Source organism: Egretta garzetta, unplaced genomic scaffold (genome assembly GCF_000687185.1).
Source record: "Egretta garzetta isolate BGI_Z169 unplaced genomic scaffold, ASM68718v1 scaffold354, whole genome shotgun sequence".
Classification (NCBI taxonomy): Eukaryota; Metazoa; Chordata; class Aves; order Pelecaniformes; family Ardeidae; genus Egretta; species Egretta garzetta.
In genome coordinates, this window is record NW_009259593.1 from 674,982 (window position 1) to 696,213 (window position 21,232).

The window sequence follows — 21,232 nt, forward strand, 5'->3', positions numbered from 1 at the left end:
TTTTATTCAGCAATCTTAGACCTTTTAAGCACGTCTTAGACACAGCTACTATTCAGTGTAAAGAAATACTTTAAAAATATGACTTGTCAAAATTACTATCAAAAAAGTGACAGTAGCAAAGGCACTGCTTTGATGCTAGTAAGCCTGGCCACCACAGCCCAAAGGCTTGGTGTTCTGGTTCAGGAGCAAGTTCAGGTATCACAGAAGGTACCGACAAACTCAGTGTTTGACTTCAGAAAAGTCCAGCACAGAGGACAGAAGGTAGACAAGATGCACATAATATAAATGGAAAGCATTAATAAAAATGTCTTGAAAGTTCTTCCTTTTAATGTAGATGGGACAGTTTAAACTGCACAGTCATTCATGCACGCACAGCCACTGCTACTGTGAGAGTTCACTTTCTTTAAGCCAAACATTCAGAGAAAACTGAGCTGAATCCACTTAAGCAAACACTGATTTGTAGATCAAATTCAATCTTCTGATACTACAGTTTCCACAGACATTATGATGATCTTAGAAAACTCACCAAGGTAAAAGAAAATTTAATTTTCAGAAGGGAAGTACCAAGTTAGGGAAAAAAGGCAAGGTAAAGCTGAAAGACCATCAATAAACAGTCTTCCAGAGACAAATGACAAAAGTTTTTACTTTTTTTACTTTTGGGTAAAACTTTTCTCCATATACTTTCCTAATTAATACCACTGTTGATACCAATATTGGTTATATTTCCTCCCGCAGGATTTACTCTCTGAAAGGGGGACACACCATTCAGACTTCTAAGCTGCCTTAATTTTAAAGGAACAGATAATGAGTCATCTTATTTGTCCTCCTCGAAACTGGTCAAGAACTATTCTAGCTGTACAGATGTTAAAACTTACATTTTTTTCCCACACTGGCTTAGCTGTGGAATCTTTCATAATATCAAACCAACAGGGGTCTGTTTACTATTTTAAATTTGTGAGTATTCTGGAGCAAAAGTAAGCAGCCATTCTGCAGTTTTTGCTTTCCCATGTCCTCTGGCACACAGTTATTCTCTGACAGACTGGCAGTATTTCTTGTCAGAAAGTGTCACCTGGACTCACTGCAGTCTTTAAAAAACAAATAAAACACCTGACACCCTGCTTGCTATATTTTGTTTAAGGACTACCCACATTTTAGAACTTCAACTTCAGGTTTGGATTCTGTCCTTTCACATTTCTAATCTACCTTGAACTGTGGGCTCCTGCAGACATCTAGTGCTGCAGTGAGCACTCTGAAACCTTCAACAGAAAACTTCTGTGTACAGTGAGATCCTCCATCAGCAACTGGCTGCAATAAAAGCACAACTGTCTATGTGCTGCATGGTATATTTCAACAAACACAGTATGGATGTTCAACTTCATTTTTATTACAGAGAACATTAATTTGGGGATGAAAAAGGGAGCAGTCAGCAGTTGCATTTGCACATGAACTGGATTATGGGCCTGAGTTCTTCCTTCCCCACTTATATTTCAAGACTAGAAAGAGGTCTACCTTTACTGGTGAAGTAGTTACCTGAGTATTTTTGCTGTTTGAGAATTTTATGCTTAGCTTCCAGTCTGTTGGATGACTGGGAATGATAAAGGACTATTGCCTGTATACAGGGGAAATAAGAACAGACTTCCTGAAGCTGACAAGTTACCAAAGCTCCAAGTGACTTAGAATAAGTGCAGTCTTAAAAGGCACATAAAAAGAACTGCTAAACCTTTCTAATTTCAAAGGTCTTCAAGCAGACATTTATATTAGAGTACAACAAAATAACCCAATTGAGTTCTGAGCTGGTAGAGCATGCGCAGCACAGTTAAAGAACCTCTTTAACTACAATAAGTAAAGCCATGCTTAGTTTTTTATTAAAGAAAAAAAAAGTGAAATATTTGTGTAAAAAAGCCTAGGAAGACATAAGACCATACACAAATCATAATTGCATACCCAAGATATGAAGCAGATCCATTGTACTTTTCAATTGCCAACCTGGCAGGCTGAAATTACTCTACTTATGTCCAAGCCATAATTCAGCACTACTTGAACCATGCTTAATAAGAATGTCATTCTATTTGCAAAGCTTTTCAAAACAGAGCCCTTAAAGGAGCATAAAAAAGGATAAAAGGTTGATAAATCAGCTTCCTAGTGACTACATGAGAAGTTTCCTTTTTAATAAAACATGCAAAAAATACCTTCTCCTTCACCCGCTTCAGCTCGATCTGGCTTTGTTTCTTTGTGCTGTCCTTCTGCCACTTTTACCGCCACTGCTCTGCAAATAGCTCCCAGCTTCCGATCCAGAGAGCGGACTCCTGCCTCTCTAGTGTATCTAGCAGAGAGACAATTGTTTTACTGGTGGATATTCTTTGTAAGACAGATTTCATTTGAATGTAAACACTCCTCCTTTTTAAAAATACACCCAAATAAAATGAGATGTGAAAGGCAGTAAGACTTTGGGTTACTCTAATAAACAGGAAAAAGAAATCATGCTTTTATCAAAATAATTGTGGTTTCCTGATAAAATTGTAAAGGATGATAAATTACTGAGTGGGAAGAAGACATGACTAACACCTAGTGTCAAACCTTAGTAAAATGCTAAACAACGCTCCGATAGCATTGAGCTCTTCTCAGATGCATAAAAATTAGAAGGAAGAACTATTTTAAAACTCAAAATGTAGCTTACTGACAGTTGAGGAACTGACTGTAAAAAAATATTTTCTTTTAGTCTATGAATTAAAAAGAAAGATCAGACAATAACACTCACTAAATGCCAAAATGCTGTTCCTGGTCATAAAATGCTTCAATTCATTGAATACTGATACACTTTTTCCATTGGAAATGAGCTAGTTTCAAGTCCAAAAGATGTTCTGATCAACATCTTTGCTCTCATGTCCAACAAAGTAGTAGTTCTTAATACATGCTATTTAAAGTACCAGATTTTACTTTTTTTAACATAATTCCAATTTTTAGACAAATGTGGCCCATCAAGTCACAAGAAACAAAATGGTAATTTTCACTTTTTCTATGAAAATGACAGAAATAAAACTTCATTCTTCAAAACAAAGGTTGTCTGCTGTCAAGACCATGGCTTCACACGCTGAAGACTGTAGCAATACTAGCTGCAAGTGTTTCTGTTTATTCATAGTGCATTACCAATTGTGTCAGCACAACTGTCTGTGAGCCACACTGAGAACCAGACCAAGGAATTCTCTAGAGAAGGATGGTTCGGTTTAGACAGCAGAGTCAGACAGAGCTCAGGAAAGAGCAATTCCATAAATTACCAATTGTTGAACTTCTGAAGCTATTAAGGACAACAGGTCTTAAGACAGGTTTTGTGTTATCACTTTATAAATTATTTACTACTTACCAAAAAAAGAAGTTATTTAAACTTAAAGCAATAAATAACATATTTACCTGGTAATTATGTCCAAAGTGGTTACTTGTGGAATCTGTATTTGCTGTGGAGTCAGGCCATGTTGTTCAAGCTGTTTAGGAATCAAGTGTCTATGTGCAATTTCAATTTTTTCTTCTTGTGTGTATCCTCCAAAAGAAAAAGCATATATTTACTAATCTTTATAATCACATTTCTTACCACTTATAACTGTAATTGAATTAAACAAAAAAAACCCCACAGCTATAATTTAAAAGGCTGTCAGTATGATACTTTGTGGTTATTTGTAATTTCATGTGAACAAGAATAGAACTTTAGTGTTTCAAAGATCCCTTTTTTCATTGGAATCTTAAAAAGATGCATCAGCCAACAGCCAGTTAGAATAGAAACACATCAATTAGTGAAAATATTGTTACAGAATGTATCAATGTATCTCTCTATATAACTGGAACTGAATTTTCCTAAGTGCAATGCTAAATTTCATTCTCATGACAAAGGCCATAATGGAGGCATCCCTACTGGCCTCTTTTAATGATTCTGGCCATTCAGTCTAGATTCCTAACAGGCTTAGCTTAAGGAGCTGCTTTTCCTTTCAGGAAAAACACCGCAACATTGTTTAAGGACTTGCAATAGTGTCTTTAATGAAAACACTGTAGTGTTACCTGGAACTTGAATAATTTCCATTCTGTCCAGCAGAGCAGGAGGGATAGTAGCTGTAGTGTTGGCTGTAGCTATAAAAAGGACTTGGGACAGATCAAAGGCTACATTTAAGTAGTGATCGGTGAAACTGTGATTTTGTTCTGGATCCAAGACCTTAACAAGAATGAACACAAAATTGATGCATTTGCTCAGTTAGAGGTAAATAAATATGCACATTGTTATTATATTCCACTTGGATCTGTCAAACCTGACTTTACGTTCATAATATATATTACAAATATTATTAAAGCCTGACCCTTCAATATCCCGCCTCACTCTGATTACTGTGTAACCACATGCAAAAAGAAAAAAGTTACTTTTCCCTTAGTTCTTTTTACCCTTTTCTAAAGATGAACTGCAGCAGTTCTCCAATCATCAGGTCCCTCCTGCAATCTATCTCCATGACCTTTCACAGATGATAGAGAGCGGCCTTTCAAGGACTCTCAGCACCGTTGGAAAAGCAGCCCATGTGGTCCCATGGACTTGTATGAGCACAATTCTCTCAAGCAATCCCTGACTCCAATCCTCATCTGCTGCTGGTAGCTCTTCTTTCTCTTAAGTACACCAACCTGAGAGATCTCACTGTGAAGACCAAGGGGAAGAACACAGATTATCCCAGCCTTATCTGCTGTCACTAAATCACCTGCCCCACTCATTCAACTTTGTCCAGCCTTTTACTACTAATGTAGTAGCAGAAGCTCTTCTTATTGCCCATGACATCCCATGCAAATCTTGACTCTCTGTGAGCTCTGGCTTTCCTAACACAATCTTTGCATCTTGCACAATCTTTTTTTCCAAAATTTTGACATGAAAAAACAGAGACAAAATTAAACATGCACTGAAGAAAAACAACACACAGTCTGACCAACCTCAAAAACTTACTGCACAAGTAGAACTACGGCTTAAATAACTGTTGTCTTCCTACTGGTTTTAGTACAGCTTATGTGTGCTAATGCAACACTTGCATATATTTAAGCTATTACTCGAATAAGCTGGTTTTCTGCATTAGGTGATGAATATTCTATATATGTGGATCATGAGCACACTAAGGTGCTGTCTTGTACGTTTTTTAACAGTGCTGAAAATTGGAAGTTCATTGTATATAGCGATCTACACTTTGCTTCTATATGACCACCTATGAACCACCTTCATTCCACCCCCCTTTAAAGTACTGCCACACTTTTCCTTCCCAAATGATGGATTATCAAAGCTACACCAACATGAATAATTCTCAAGTTACAAATAGTGGGACCTACACATCTCCTGAGAAATAGCATGCTGCTGTCAAAATAATTTATCTGCCTATACCCAAATGAATGCACCCCTTGTCTTAGCAAGTTGAATTATAGCCAGGAATAGCATTGATAATTCTAAAAAACTGAAACTGAGCACTTCTTAGCTGGTTATAAAAGAAACAATTCTGAATTTTCATTACTCTTAAATCCCATTCGGTTGTTGAAAAATTAAAAATATTTAGAACAGAAATATTTTATGATCACAACAAACTAGCAAAATACTTTTTTACAGAATGCCAGAAACACAGTAGAACTTTTTAAAAACAGAACATTTTCTGATTTTATTTTGAAGTACTACCCGGATTTAAGACCTAATATTTGGAAATGTATTGTGACTGTAATAAAATACAAGTTATATGTTCCCCTTAATAGTGAAATCTTAAAACATACCAAAGCACATGCCTAAATTCTAAAACTAAGGTTGGAACTTGGTGAATGTTATTGTTCATTGGCTACAAGCTATTCAAAAGCTTCTTTTCTTACCCTCTTTAGCAGGCAGCTGCTATCATTAACTCCCTTCTTTACCGATGAAGGAAAAGGCCTTAAGTATCCTGACTAGCCAAGTACATAATTCAACTGGAGTTACAGATGTCTCTTACCTCAACTAGTTCTACAACCTAATCCTAAAACGTAGGGGGACACAACAATAGGCAGCGTATCCAAGCACGGCACCTAAAAACTGTCCTCAAAGAAAGTAGATCTATATCAAATATTAGTCTCTCACTCAAAGTCTACTCCTGCAAATTTTTTCAAAATGGATTTTAACAGCAAATCCTAATTCAACTTACCCTTTTTTACAGATAACACAGGATTTCCACAAAATTCCAATCTATTAGCTGAAGTATTTGCAACTATTTCCAAATATGCTGAAAAACAATGTATTCTGACAGACCAAATTGGTTTTTTATAACATTTATCTACACACGTTTATCTCTTTCTCCTTCTAGTCTGCAACTAGAAATTCTCATGAAACCTACTGAGTGCCAAGCTGGTGATTATAATATTATTTACAAAGTTATACAAAATATCGGTGCTCTACTCATGTGCAAACAATATTATCCAATAAATTGTAATCAAACCCAACTTGGATTATCTCTAAAAATGTGAATTATCTGAGATTTTCTACAGGGCTAGAGTTACTGTGGACTAATAATTCTTTGTCATGGTAACTATTTCTTGGAATAAGACATAAAACAATATCATGCCTATGCATTTAAACCAGATTTTCCAAAGCAAATAGAACTATTCTTCAGCTAGGCATCTGTGCTGAAGTTCAAGTTCAAAAGTTTTCAAAGGTATTCAACTAATACAAAAATATTAAGTATGAAAAGAACATTCAGTGAACGAAACATCTTGGTTAATTTATGGCAGACAGCTCACATACATACAAAGCTTTCTCTGTACTAGCGTTTTATTACCACAAAATCCAGAATAAGTTCCATGAACATTTAATTGCCTGGCTATGCTCCTGGTCTAATTTCCCTGCATACAAATACTCACTATCAGGCACTTGGATCCATTTCTGTTTTCTTCTGTTTTAAACAGAGGTCATCTAAATTTAGACTAAAACATTCCCTTGTTGATGAACAGTAACTGGAAGTAGGAAGACATTCTGTTTTGCTTAAGCAACAACTCTGCAGAAGCACTAGAACTAAACACATATCCGGAAATTATAAAACATCAAGCTTTGCTTCCAAGCTTACAGGGTATGGCAAATTTCTTCTTGAATATAACCCTTTATAGACAGTGAGAATTTAACACACCTACACATTAAGGAAAAAAGGATGTGCCTTTTATACTTGATGATGGCACTTACCAAACACAAAGCAGCAGTCTGAAAAACAAATGTGCCAGTTAGGTGACCACTTACTATTGTTTGTTCTCCTACATAATAGTCACCTTTGCTCATTCCAGATGGACTTTCCAACAATGTAAACCACAAAAAGCAGATGAAAAGCTGTTATGTCCAGGCATGAGTTCTCCATTAGAAGAGGTAAAGCACCTGCTTCAGGATGTTTAGACAGCAGTACAGGGATATACAGATCTCACATGGGAGCAGCCCAGACATGGTTAATAGAGCAATTACTTCTCCAGATGTAACTAATGGTCAATTAGCAATGACTTACATAAAGACTGCAGCCCAAGCAGACAGTTGGAAGCTAACCTGACAAGCCTCAGCTGGAATAATCCATGGCAGGAGCTGAGTTGAATATCACTAAGAATGTGGTTTTAAAATATGAAAAACAGACACATCCCAGAGCAGCAACAAAGTATCAAAAATTCAAACACAAATATTAAAAGAATAAATTAATTTCATTTGCCCTCACACACTTGACATGATAGAAGAACAGAAATGCTAATACTCTACTGCAGGACAGGGAATGAAAAATAAATTTTAAAAAACACTGCAAAGGTTGAATAAAATTAACAATATTAATGTGCAGATCTCGATTAATGATTGGCACGCTTCCAAAAAAAGTTATTCTCTTTCCAAGAAATGCCAGAACATTGGTTCATTACTGATTTGACTGCCCAGGAAACAACAGTCAGCTAGCTAACAAAATTTGATTTTCAGGCATTTTTTATCCATGCATTGACTAGATTGAGGCCAGCTTCGTTCAATATCTAAAGGAGAAATGACAGAAGAAATGCCAGCAAACTCAGAAACAGAGGTCATTACCATAAACAGCAAAGAGTAAATAAAATCCTGCAAGTGAAAAGTGCAAAGAAAATGCATTTGAATAGTTGTTACACTCTCTTGCTTGTTTTCCTTGCACTTTGAGGCTTTTCATGCACCCTAGAAATGTGTACCGCACACTTGAGAAATGCACAGGTAAAGGACCACAGCTGTCATTTTTAAGAGCTAAAAAAGTGAAGCCATGGTATTTTCTAGTACATTTAAATTATTACTAGTTCATGTTAACATGCAAAGATCAAAACAGAGCGCTCAAACCACAACCTGTTCATATGCTGATTTTCAAAGAACTAGTTGGCCCTGTCAAAACAGTAATTTTACACTATCTAGCAGGAAGAAAATAATTACATTTGTAGAATGTCAACTGACATTTCATTTGCAGAAAGTCATATAGCATACAGATGAGCTCATGACACCTTAATTTAAGTAGCATTTTTCATATTCAAATCACTGTATTAAGCACCATCAGTCAAAAAGAGTCATTAGAATGACTCTGTAGGCAAATATTACCAGAACTACTTTCATCCCCACCTACAACCACCCAGCCACAGAAGTTACTACATCTTAAGTCTGACAACTGAGACACTTCTATGATTATGCCACCCTAAATTATTTCAGTGAAAGTGAGCCATACTAGTGGGGATCTGTGACTTAAATGAAAAACTTGAGTTCAGGAAGTTAATTACAACACTACTTAAAGAAATGCTGCTAAAAGAACATTCAGCTAGTGCCTATTACATGCTAGGTAAAATGCTTAGCTCCAATATAAGCTTGTACCATCAAAAGCTTAAAAAATACATTAAAATTGTTCCAAGAAAGACATGGAAAACTTGAAAAATCTAGCTACTGTCTGGCTGCTCTACAGTTCTTTCTTATAGCTAACAGCATTTGGCCATTAAAAACCAATGTCTTGAAGTCCCCCAAATAAGCCATGTTTAAAGCTTGAACAAGTCTTTAAATGTACAAAACACTTAGCTCAGCAAAAAATACATCCTTGTGTTTAAGTACAGATCACTGAGATTAAAGATTTCTTACTTAGTGTATTTGCATTGTGCACAAGTAATTGACAGAAATCCAACAATGTCAAAACATAGTAGTTGGTATTTGAATAAAAAAGCTGGTACTGTCATGCTATCTTTCGTCCACTGAATCTTCCTTTCTGAAGGAAATTTTATTTTTATATATTACTTTACAGTATTTTATATTTATAGCATATATAATATATATTTATAGTATTTTAATTATTTTTAATTACAAATTAAAAAAATGCTTGTAATTTCACATCTCTTACCTCAAGCAAGGCTGCTGCAGGATCCCCCTGCAAGCTCTTCCCCAGTTTATCAACCTCATCTAACAGGAACACTGGATTGTTAACCCCAACAGTCTTCAGTCCATTGATTATTCTGCCAGGCATACTGCCAACATAGGTGCGCCTGTGAGAAATAAATGTAGATGGGGAAAGAGGGGACAGACACATGTAACAGGAGTAGAAACATCAAAAATAGAACTCGAGGAAAATATAATAAGCAGCATTGTAACCATTCTTGCTTTTTTGCAAAACTTTTTCGAACTAGCTGATAAAAATAGGGAATATGCATCTGATATAAGCAATTATATCAGCAGATGAAAATTCCAGTCCTATGGTACAGTGGTTAGTCTGGAAAGATAAACATATGCATTACTGTATATGCAAACTTTATGGCTTGTAGCCATTTTACATGATTCAGTACAAGCATCCTTGTACTGTACGAACAAGCAGAAGCAGATTTGGGAACCTCGTTAATACTAACATTTTAATAATGATGATACTGAGTTTTTGACATTACAACAAAGTTCACACAGCATGTTACAAAGAAGGGCAAAACTCCAAATTCGCTGAACTGTCCATGTCCCCTGTATATGAAGCATGCTTTAGCTGATACTCACAAAAAATAATTGTATTTACTATGTCATTTCAACATGAAATAAGAAACTAGAACAGTGCAATGGAACAAAGAAGTTATGAGTCTGAATTTATTCAGCCAAGGTGGTAAAAACTTTTTTTCACGATGCACAGAGCAACATTTACATGCAGGTATACCCCTTGTTTGCTGCATCTATCATAGCCTTTTCTGCTTGTGCCATAACTAAACAAAATACTGTAATTAAGAGTATGAAATGCTGGTCACTCAAGAAGAAAGAGATACATGGAGTGCTGTATTACAGTACCTATCTCATGACCCTCACAAAGCAGATATGCAGAACTGGCCTGCTTTGCCATATGATCTGTTTTAATACACTCCAAAATAAACAGGATGACATTTAGAAAGAAGAAACCAAAAATACCATGGGAGTAATTTCAAAAGATACTAGAGAAGTGTTTAAATATATATATATATATATATAAAACAACTCAAGCCACACAGCAATGATGTGCGTTCCAAGTAATATTTAATCACTGAGATAACAAATTGCCATTACTGTATTTAATTATAGATCTGAGTAAAAATAAAAGTTTTAAAGCTCTTTCAAATAGCCAGGAATGCATCAGAATTTCAGTTTGCTTATCACTACCTTCATGAGACAGCTGCTAAAGACTGGAGCAGCCAGCATGCAATACTTTATCACCTCACTGCTTTTGTGTAAGGTCTTGCTCTGCAGCGAGTGAGTAGATTCCTCTCCACTGAGGCTCGCACTATACAACATTTATTACAGATCAAGAATCTGCATGGGGGAGCTATTATACTAGCATACCACTGCACTCTTCATTGCACGCAGTCAACCTTGCCAAAAGAAAAAAAGGATCCTATAAAACGCAATCAAATTGTGCATCCAAATTAATCACTATAGCGATTTGAGGCGGGGGGGGATTGGCTTTGTTTTTGTGTGTGTGGTTTCAAAATGTGCTAACTGCACTAGTAAATAATTTTATATGCTTCAGAGACAACGTAGCCTGACTGTTTTTAATATTCTATTTATGCCAGTAATAGGATAACATTTAGGTAAACATTAAACATTCTTTCTTGCTTGGTACATTACTCTCAAGTGCATGCTTAAAGACATTGCACTTTTTTAATGCATGTTTGTGATTTTATATACTTATATATATACATTTATATACGTATTTATATATAAGTTTGACCTGAACGTTTTAAATTCTATAAAATCTTGAGATATCTATGTTCCATCTAGTTTTAAGGAACAGCCTTGGTTTATACACTAAATGAAAGCAAACTGGGTTTCTCTCATCGAGGAAAAGCACTCACTGTGAATAATCACTCTTTCTGTCCCTTCACCATCCAACTGCAACAACACAGCTCAAAGGACAGTAAGCATTAGGTACCAAAAGGTTTTCTGAATAATAAATCCACTTGTTTATACCCATGTGCACCTCTCCCTGCCCTTTTAAAAACTTTTTTGGAGTTTTTCCAAATAGAAGCACTTAAAAAAACCCAAAAACAAACAGGAAGAGATTTTTCTTTCTTGAGACACAAAAAAGCTCTTGTTATTAATAGATTGAAATACTTCTCCCCCCCCCAACAACCCTTAAAATAGACTTCAAGTCACAGTCATTTGGGTATTTAATAACATATTTACACTTGTGGAAGATTCTCACAGATACAGCATCTTTCAGTAAGTTGTGCACAATCAAGTTTCTTAACATTTTAAAATAAACCATATACTAGGTAGGCTGAAGCACAATGTTTCAAGATCTGTGGTGAAGAGAAAGCAGAAAAAAGCAAATATACTCAAGACAACTTATGACAAGTCAACAGAGATCAATACCTTGGAGAAAGACAATTTTAAGAGTATAAAAATTAAGTGGCTTCTAAAGCAAGCAATAAGAAAAATATTCTAACAGTGACAGAAAATAATTAATTCAATTTTTTTTATGCATCTTGTCCAAAGTGAGCATTGGGTCATGATCTACTGTATAAAAAACTTAAATAGAAACCACAGTCCAAATGAAATAGTTACAAAAAGGATTAGAAGGTTCCCTATACAACCCAAGAGTTCTTCAAGAAACAAAGGTCAAAATTAAAGGAACTATTGTTGGAAATACAGGGCACTGCTGCAAAATACTCAAATCTCCACAGAATTAAGGTTAACAGATGAGAAAAACACACAGTGGCTAGCAACATTCTGCTCTTCCTTTCACTACCTGACAACTATTCTCGCTCTTCCCCTCTCTTGTACTTTCTTATTCTCATTTGTATTTTCAATCATTCTAGACATGGTAAATCTAAACAACTAACTCCAACATAAATGTTTAATTGATGCACTAAATTTCAAATAAAAGCATGCTTATTTATGTAATTTGACCAGGTATCATGAAATAGAAACTCGGACTATAAATTTTAGAATAACAAATACCTAGGTATCAATTAACTTTTCCCATGTGTAACAGTCTAAATCCATGATACATCTTCATTTATTAGAGATGGACCAATACCTATTTTATTATACTATTAATCAAAGACTCAAGATCTCCAAGGCAAGTAAAGAATCCTAATGTAAATGTCATATGTAGGATGACAAAGAACAATAACTTAGTATTTCACCTTGAAAATACAAATATAGGTAGCCTGTTTTCATTTCTAAATGGTTATTATGGAATACATCTCAACACAAGAGTCCTCAGTAAGACAGACCCTGCAGATATTTACATACAAACCCACTACAATCCATTAAAATTACAAGCAGATATTGCCATCTATCTGTCTGGACATTAACCTTTGCCTTGTAACTTGTGACACTGAATACTGCTGTTTGTGAACTGTAGCCACTTAGTGTGATGTTATTCTTTATTTTCTTTATTTTAGCTAGGGTTAAAAGGACAAAAAGCAATCATCTACATTAGCATTTTTGATGATATAATGTGGCTTTGCTCATTTTTTGATGCACTGTTTCTCTCCATGCATTAAACCTAGACCATGAGTCAGCTGCTTTCCATTCAAAACAGGAAGTATAGATCAAGTTTCCTGGCTATCTCACTTGCGTAGTAACAACGAAAAAAATCCCTTAAGAGCTCATGCCACAGAAGGACTGTAATTTAGTAATATTTTTACTTATTTTTAAATCAGTGAAAAGGTACCTTTAAAAAAACTAGAGTTGTACAGCATGTCATTAGGAGCTATGTAACCTAGAAAATGCCAAACAGACAGCTGGGAAATCTAACCTTGTCAGCTCTCCCAGTGTAAACTGGGAATGCGTATGAATCTGAACCCTTAAAGCAGTGCTAGTATTATTGATAAAAACATGACCCACTTTCTTCATACTGTTTTAAAGACAAAAAGTTTTAAACTGTTTTTAACTACAGTGGTTTTCAAACTGCAGAGGAAGGAAAAGATTACAAAGTTAATGCCACCAAAGAAACTATTCCTGAACTTACTTGCACAAGATCACAGCTTGTTTTTTTCCAAGGACGGAGGTTGCGTCTACTCAGGCGCTTCACAAACGTTTATGCTTTATACTTGTATAAAAAGCTACTCCTCTCACAGGTAAAACTGTCTGAGGTTTGGTTTTTTTAGTGTAACAAAACATATGCTGTGAACTTCTGCTAGCATAGCTGTACTGGTGAGGAATCACACCTTTTCTTATACAGGTGCACCTGAACAGGTCTTTGGCACAGGCCTAAGCCAGAATTAAACTACCTGAACTTCTAGAAACTGAAAAGTGATGGTTAATGTAAGAAAGGTGGTGAGAGAGGTGAGAGAGAGAGAGAGAGCTTCCCAGTGATCTCAGCAGCACCGCTATAAAAAAATGGTGCAGTTACATCTTCCCTTTTTAAAAATAGAAAACCACACACATGCAACAGAGAAGATCATATAGTTCCTGTATAAAACAAAAGATCAGTACTGAAGAGATCTTAAAAGCAGTGAGCTTCTTGGAAAAAAGTTCCAAGTCATCTTTCAGGGTTGTTTGGTTTGGTTTTTTTTACTTTTTTTTTTTTAATACAAGTTAACAACAAATGTAAACCAGAAAACTTTTACATATGGTATAGATGAGTGGTAAATGTGAACAACAGCTGGAGGATGTCTGATAAAGCCATTCTGTTTTTGTACCAAAATGATGATTTCATTTTGGGACTGCAGAACAGTAGTAGCTACTCTTCACCCAATCAAAAAAAGGGTTCACAAACTCCAGCTGCAGGCACATGATCCACACTGAAATGGCAAAACCTGGGCGTTCCCAATTGCCCTAGTTACACATCACATGGAATGGCACACTTACCAAAACACCCCTCCCCACCCTGCTGCCATCTAACATATTTTATTTTGCTTGCTAAATCAGTCTGCATCTTTCACTTACAACAGTGATAAGCAGCCAAAGTGGACGCTATTTCAGGCAATATTTGCTTGCAAGTAAAACCGAAACACAGGGTTTTTTAATCTTCTAGTACATGTAGTACATTTTTTAAAATGTTTAGTACATTAGTAGGTACATATACTATCATTCTTCTGCAGTGTTAAAAGAATCCTTAACTTAAGCCTTAAAGCCTAATAAGGAGCTTTTCAGAGAAAAAGAATGGCTCCTAACATGTAATATTAGAAAATCAGCCTAATTAACAGTAAAACTCGGGGAACAGCAGCCCATGTCTCCTCCACTTCTAGACCACCTTTGTAATTCCTCTCCATGGCTGCGGCCAGCTGCACAATATGGATTCACCTGACTGGGAATAACTTGAAGGATTTATTCACACAAAAGGACATTACAGAGAGAGGTCTGCAGAAAAGCTATGGGTTTAATTTGATTAAACCTTATTATGAGAAGCAGAAAAGCAGGAAAAAAAATGAAGCAGAATTAAAAAAAAAAATAAATTATGCAATAGTTGGCTTTGATTTTACCTACAGAAAACTTGCAAAAGCAATGGGTTACATGCAACTCCTTGTACTAACTGCTTTAAAGTCTGTTTTTAAACTATGCACTTGTTTGTTGAAGAGTACTCACCTGATTCTCTTGCTAATTCTAGATAGTATCTTCCTTTGCTCATTAAAAATAAACTCTTATCAAATACCTCCCATCAGCTAATTTCAAGTAAATTTTTTAATACAAAATTTATAACAGTTAGCTTTGAACATGCATTAATAATTTAATAATGCCCTCAAAAATACTACAATGACAGTCATAAACACCTGAATTTAAAAGTTTTTAAAAGCCTCATGATCACATGACTCTAGCTGTCTTCATTCTTTATTAGGTCTAAGCACAAGAGAGAAAGCCAAACAAAAAAAAAGGAAACAGTAAGGAATTACTAGCAATTAAATGAGTAAGAGTTGATGACAGTTTTACTTTTATTCATAATGCCAATTTCACAGCCGTGTTTTCCCTGTTACAAAGGCCTGAGTACTGCTCTGCCCCGGCAAAGGTACTTGTATCTCTAATGCTGAGTATTCAACAGCCTCTAGTGGTTTCAGTCTGAATAGCAACATGTTGTATCACATTTAAAATTGTTTAAAGGATCCATACCATTAAGTAATCTGAAACATTAGAATTCTTACTTATTAAATGGTAATTAACAACACAGTTTATGAATTACAGGCATAATACATAGTGAAGGAGGAGGACAGAGTTTCACTTCTTTTTCCATTAGTGTCTAAATAAATTGGTAAAAAGGCCAGCTATTACAAAGGTTTGAAAAAGAATCATATATATGTGCACAGAGAGCTGCTATGCAGTAAAAATCGATGTGTTAAAACAAATGTGTCTACAAACCCCTAGTGGCTACTGGGTATGTTGACCAGAACTACACTAAGAACAAACTCACAGGTGATTTTTCAAGCTACAAACTCTATGTAAGTGTCAAACACTCTGGAAAACGAAACTCCAGCAAATTTGCCACAGAAGAATGTGCAGAGGAATAAACGCGCGTTGCTTATTTTATCAATGGTGCTGAACTGAAGGTTTACAAAACAACTCTGAATTTTCAAGTTGTCATCAAGTACAAAATCACTGTTTGCTCACTTTTTCATCTCTCATGTTCTGGTCTAGTGAGTGATTGATAGTATATTATACTCTAGATTCCTAGGAATGCATTATATTCCAGATTCCTGGAAGTTTATGCATAAGTTCAATACAAGATTTCCCAGTGAGTCTCCCCCATTCCTCCCAGTTGCGACTGAGCTTTCACCACTCTAATGCATTTACACATACAACTAGCTTACACAGTCAGAAGTCCTAAGTCTGATACCACAAAACGAACTTTTATTAGGGCACCTCTTGTAAGTCTTCATTAAAATTACATAGGGAAGTGCTAAGAATACCAGGGTCCTTTTTATGCCTTGAAAACAAAAAGAAATTACAGAATAACCTGGAATTGAAGCAAGAATGATGGTGTATTCTGGTGATTGAAAGTAGCAGCATAGCCATTGTACAAAATTAACTGCTACATGGCATCAAAGAAATAACTGATAACTGTAATTCATAATAATTTACCTACTGTTTTAAGGAGAAATTTTATACAATAATGTGACTTTAAAAAAAACCCCACAAGGTTTTACATTACTTTAGAACACTAACAAATACATTATTCCAAATTTCCTACAGTGCATGCAATAAGCATAAAGTATGTTTAATGGAAGCAAAAATGCTGCATTGATGTTTGGCAGTCACTTATCTACATTACCCATTCATTATGCTTCCAGCTGCAAGGAATGGGAAACCAACTAATGTTAACAAATGGTTTAAACAACTAAGAAGCAAATACATAAAGAGATGCAAGATCAAAAAAAGTCCTGAGGAAAGTCAGCCAAAAAATCTCCCTTGAAATCTTCCAGTTTAAGTGTCCTTGTATAAACGTCCTTTTGAAATGGGAAAATAGTCCACTAACAAGGCTGAGATAGCAGCTTAGTTGCTATCCTCTAGCAACTTTTAAGCACCACTCTCAGTTTTTACTCCTGATTTAGTAACAAACATGGTTATAAAGTAATGCACTACTATGCATAGGCTATTTTGTATCTTTACATCCCTCTTAAATGTCGAATCAGATTTTTCTGCTCTAAGAGTCTGCATTAGACTTTCTACTGAATTTTACTTCAAAGTGCCAAAATGACTTAAGATGAAATTCCATTCTCTACTATGACAATAAAGGGCAGCAGCAGAAGGAAAGAATGAAGGCTGTAACTCAACACCAAGTATCCATTCCCATTACTAAACTTCTCTCTTGAATAATATCACTAAATACCAAGAAAAATTGATGAATAACTACCATTGTTTGAAGTCAGCAAATTTTCACTGTATTAGCTAAACAATGAAAATAAGCAATACAATCTGTAACAAACAAAAGAAAAAATTTCAATTAGGAAAGGAAGAAGTAGTTACCTGTGGCCTCGAATATCAGACTGATCACAGACTCCTCCTAAAGCAATTCTGTGAAATTCTCGACCCAAGGTCTTTGCAATTGATCTTCCAACACTAGTTTTACCAACTCCTGGGGGCCCCACAAAACAAAGAATGGGTCCCTTGAGGTTGTTTTTAAGCTGTCGGACAGCCAAGTACTCCAAAACTCTCTTCTTCAACTTCTCCATAGCATAATGATCATTATCCAAAAGAATTCGAGCTGCACGAATTTCAAGGCGATCTATCAAACATTGACAACAAAAGAGATATCAGCACATTTACCTTTAAAAATGGAAACAATTAATTCTACAATACAATAGGAGCAAACACTTTCTCAAACATGTTCATCAATGCAATCCCCTAACACACGCATATTTCAGACAGTGTATTCCTAAAACAAAGGTATTATAATTCTCCTTTAATAAGGAAATTACACAGAAGTTAGACAGATAGTACTGATAAATTAAAAAAATCTCCACCTTTTCACTGTGTCACAAATTGAAATCTGGTTCAAACGAACTCAGTATCTACTCTAGAACAGTGATTCAATTATATGCAATTTTTTCAGCATTTGCTTTCTCACAGAAAGAAGTCTGATCCTGTAAGATCTTCTCAAAAGACAAATTCATCCCCATGTCTTCATCTACTCATGATAAGCGTCTATACCTATCTCACAAACAGAACAAGATCCTGTTGGCTTGAAGCGTGGGCTTTTCTTGGTATGCAACACTTGAAGTGATTTGGCACTGTAAAAAATACCCATGCGATACTAGGAGTGGAAGAATTCATTTTTTGCAGTTGCCACAATTTGAGATAAATGGTCAGGCCTCAACAATGGACATTAACTAACGCTTTACACAGAGCAGGAATTTCTGGCACAAAGCAGCTGTCTTCTCCTTTGCTCTACAACATAAAGAAGAGGCAATGAAGTCCATCAACTCTGCATGTGCCCACCCTTCATCTTCTCTGCATTCCAGAGGCAGACCCCTCATACCGCTAAGTGGTACAGACCACTGTGATAAAATTCTCATCATCAACCATGTAAATTTTTGTAACAAACCACTGAACAAAAAAAATCACTAATGATCATAATGGTCTATTGGATTTTCTATTTTTATATTCATGTATATTTTTATTCACTGTAACTACGGAGTCCAAAGCATCTTTCACATGAATGTGAATACAAACTTTGCTTTAAGTAAAAACTTCAAACTACTTGTGACATGGCATAATTTTGCAAGATTAAAGAGCAACTTCAACAAAGAACCATTCTGCTAGGACATGAGCACCAACAAATACTTTACTCATTTGGGGATTCTTTAGAATAATACTGTAGAGATCTGCAAAGATCTGCAGGCAGACCTTTTTACAATTTAATGATTAAAGAAAATATTTCTAAGAAGATTTGTAAACAGCCAAGGCTCTAGAGTCCAAAACAGACAAAATTCACCACCATGCACACTAAGAAGGCAAAAGATAGAAAAACGTTTCTGCTGGTGTGGTATGTTAAATTTCTTTTTAAAATCAGATTGTTTTAAATGCATTCAAAAGCCTCATTCTTCAGTAGCTGCTAGAAGGAATTGAAATCCTTTTCTCCAGCAGTGAACCTTCTGGAAAGTCACTTTGCCCACTTAATCTACTTGTGTGGGTCAGTAAGAAGTTGTGTTTGATTTTCTACTCTTTCCTTCCTCCCCATTTTTGCATACTGTTCCCATATTAATAGTACCCACTCTCTGCTCACAACTTCTGAAAACTGTGATACAAAGCTGACATGATACTCAGTTTTCCTATGGTACCTAAAGTTGTAATTATTAAAATTAACTACAGTTGTGCTTTTTCATCTTTTTGTTCCTTACCAAACTTAATTAAGACATGCCAGAACCTTCTTCAGGAAGATTAATGCTACAGCAATGTACAAAAGTTTTCTTGACTGACATATAAATAGTAATTAGCTGTTCTGTTCTTCATTATCTAAAAACATGCTTGCACAGATTGTAAGTAATAACACCTTCATTTTTCTGTGTAGATATTCCTAATACTTTTTAAATTCACATTCTTAGATGTACAACTCTAAGCCAGACAGACCGTAAGACTTCAGTAACATATTAGTGACATTTTTATCATCAGACAATGAGACAAACATTTCCAAGACCAAACTAAGTATACAGTGTTTACATGATGGCTGCTTGTCCTAAACTGTCTGTGCAAGAGACAATCAACAATAATAGAAGGGTTTACCTTTTGTACTCTTGTTCCACGGCAATTCTACCATCAGTTCCAAGTAATTTCTTGTCAAAGCATATTCTGGCATCGACTGAGGCATCTTCTTTAATCTGGAAATACATGCATAGAATTCCTAAGGCCGATCAGGAATTAACTGCGAAGTAAGACACTCCCGCACAAGATAGCTATTTAGCAAACTTGAGGTCATCAGCATACCCTCTTACTTTCTGACAACCGTAATACTAAAAAAAGCAAGTCACTATTCCATCAATTAGAAGATTGTCTTTGCATAATAATAGGTTATTTATAGGATACAAAGAGAAATGAAAAAGAGAGTCAGTTCCCTATGCATACGTTACATACACAACGCATACACTACTGTATCTGCAGCCTTACTGAAGATGAGGTTGTTCATATCACCATGGACAGCACAGTTATCCCCTCACCAGAGAAAAACAGAGGAAAAAAGACTCAGAACTGGGTCAGTTTATTCATTAGTTATTAACAACTGCAGTGTTAGTATTTTTTTTTTTTTGAGATCTTTGTAACATAGAGGCTTAGAGCTTACAGTTTAATGCTGTAGTATTAATATATAAACCATATCTAGAAGACTTAATATTTCTTTGTCATCACCTCTGATGTTCAAAAAAGATGAAATTATGAAATTTATAAGCAAAAAAGAACACTCTAATAAATTTTTAAAAATAATTTCCAAAACACAAACAATGGAAATGTATCATCAAATAAGAAAAGGTTAATGCAAGATTTGTTTTAGAAAATTAAATAAGAGAAGAAACCACCATTTGAAAGTCTCCTACCTCTTTATTTCCTTAAGACAAACTTTAAGAGCTTGTTCTGACATACTGGATGTTCTAATCTTTTTTTCCAGCATGACAACATCATCATGATCTTCTTCTTCCTCCTCATCTTCTGCAGTGCTTGGAATGTGATTGATTCTTCTATTAGGACGAATAGCTACAACCTATGAAATAAAAAACAGAGCCAGAGAATAGTATTGGGTTTTGGTTTTTAAATAAGGTGTGTACTTTGGCTTTGAATGGAAACCATGAGAAAAACATGCAAGGCTTCATAGAAAAATTCAGAAGATTTTAATGCAATAAATAACTTCATGAAGTGTTACTGGTATCACTTTAAAAAGCTACAGTTCTTATTTTACTGTATGTATTTCCTAAGTGCATTTATGACCTACCCTTAACTAGGAGACAACAGAAGACAAGAACAAAACTGAAAAGAGTTATTTGTGATTTTTTGGGCGTTGCAGCCCACCATATTAAGCAGAATAAGCCTAATGTTTACAAAATGGATAAGTCTTCTCTCTTACCTTTTTTCATTTCTCAATTACTTACTGTTTACTAAGCTGCGTAAGCACAGTTAGATGCAACAAAAGTCTAAGCTGCCCTAGTTTAGCAAACTACATTTTACAACACACAAGGTGTATTTCAAAAGCTATCACCCACCTGCAACGCCACTGGTAAAAGGTACACCTTTCACTGCACAGACCAAAACAGTGTGTTCATACCATGCAAGTAAACTAGGCATCAAGTGACTCTTTAAAGGAACCTGAGCATTTATTCAATGTCAGAAAGTGCTTGGATT

The 21,232-nt window shown here is 35.4% G+C and overlaps 1 protein-coding gene across 1 annotated transcript in view; it reads right to left on the reverse strand.

The window, feature by feature from the left end:
• Positions 1-21,232, reverse strand: part of LONP2 (lon peptidase 2, peroxisomal) — a 152,263-nt gene that overhangs the window by 18,952 nt on the left and 112,079 nt on the right. The window contains exons 8-14 of the mRNA XM_035893591.1: positions 20,434-20,597; positions 19,631-19,725; positions 17,375-17,633; positions 9,366-9,507; positions 4,048-4,198; positions 3,409-3,535; positions 2,190-2,323 (exon numbers count right to left, since the gene is read on the reverse strand). Coding sequence (XP_035749484.1) covers positions 2,190-2,323; positions 3,409-3,535; positions 4,048-4,198; positions 9,366-9,507; positions 17,375-17,633; positions 19,631-19,725; positions 20,434-20,597 — 1,072 coding nt within the window. The remainder of the gene's footprint in view (positions 1-2,189; positions 2,324-3,408; positions 3,536-4,047; positions 4,199-9,365; positions 9,508-17,374; positions 17,634-19,630; positions 19,726-20,433; positions 20,598-21,232) is intronic.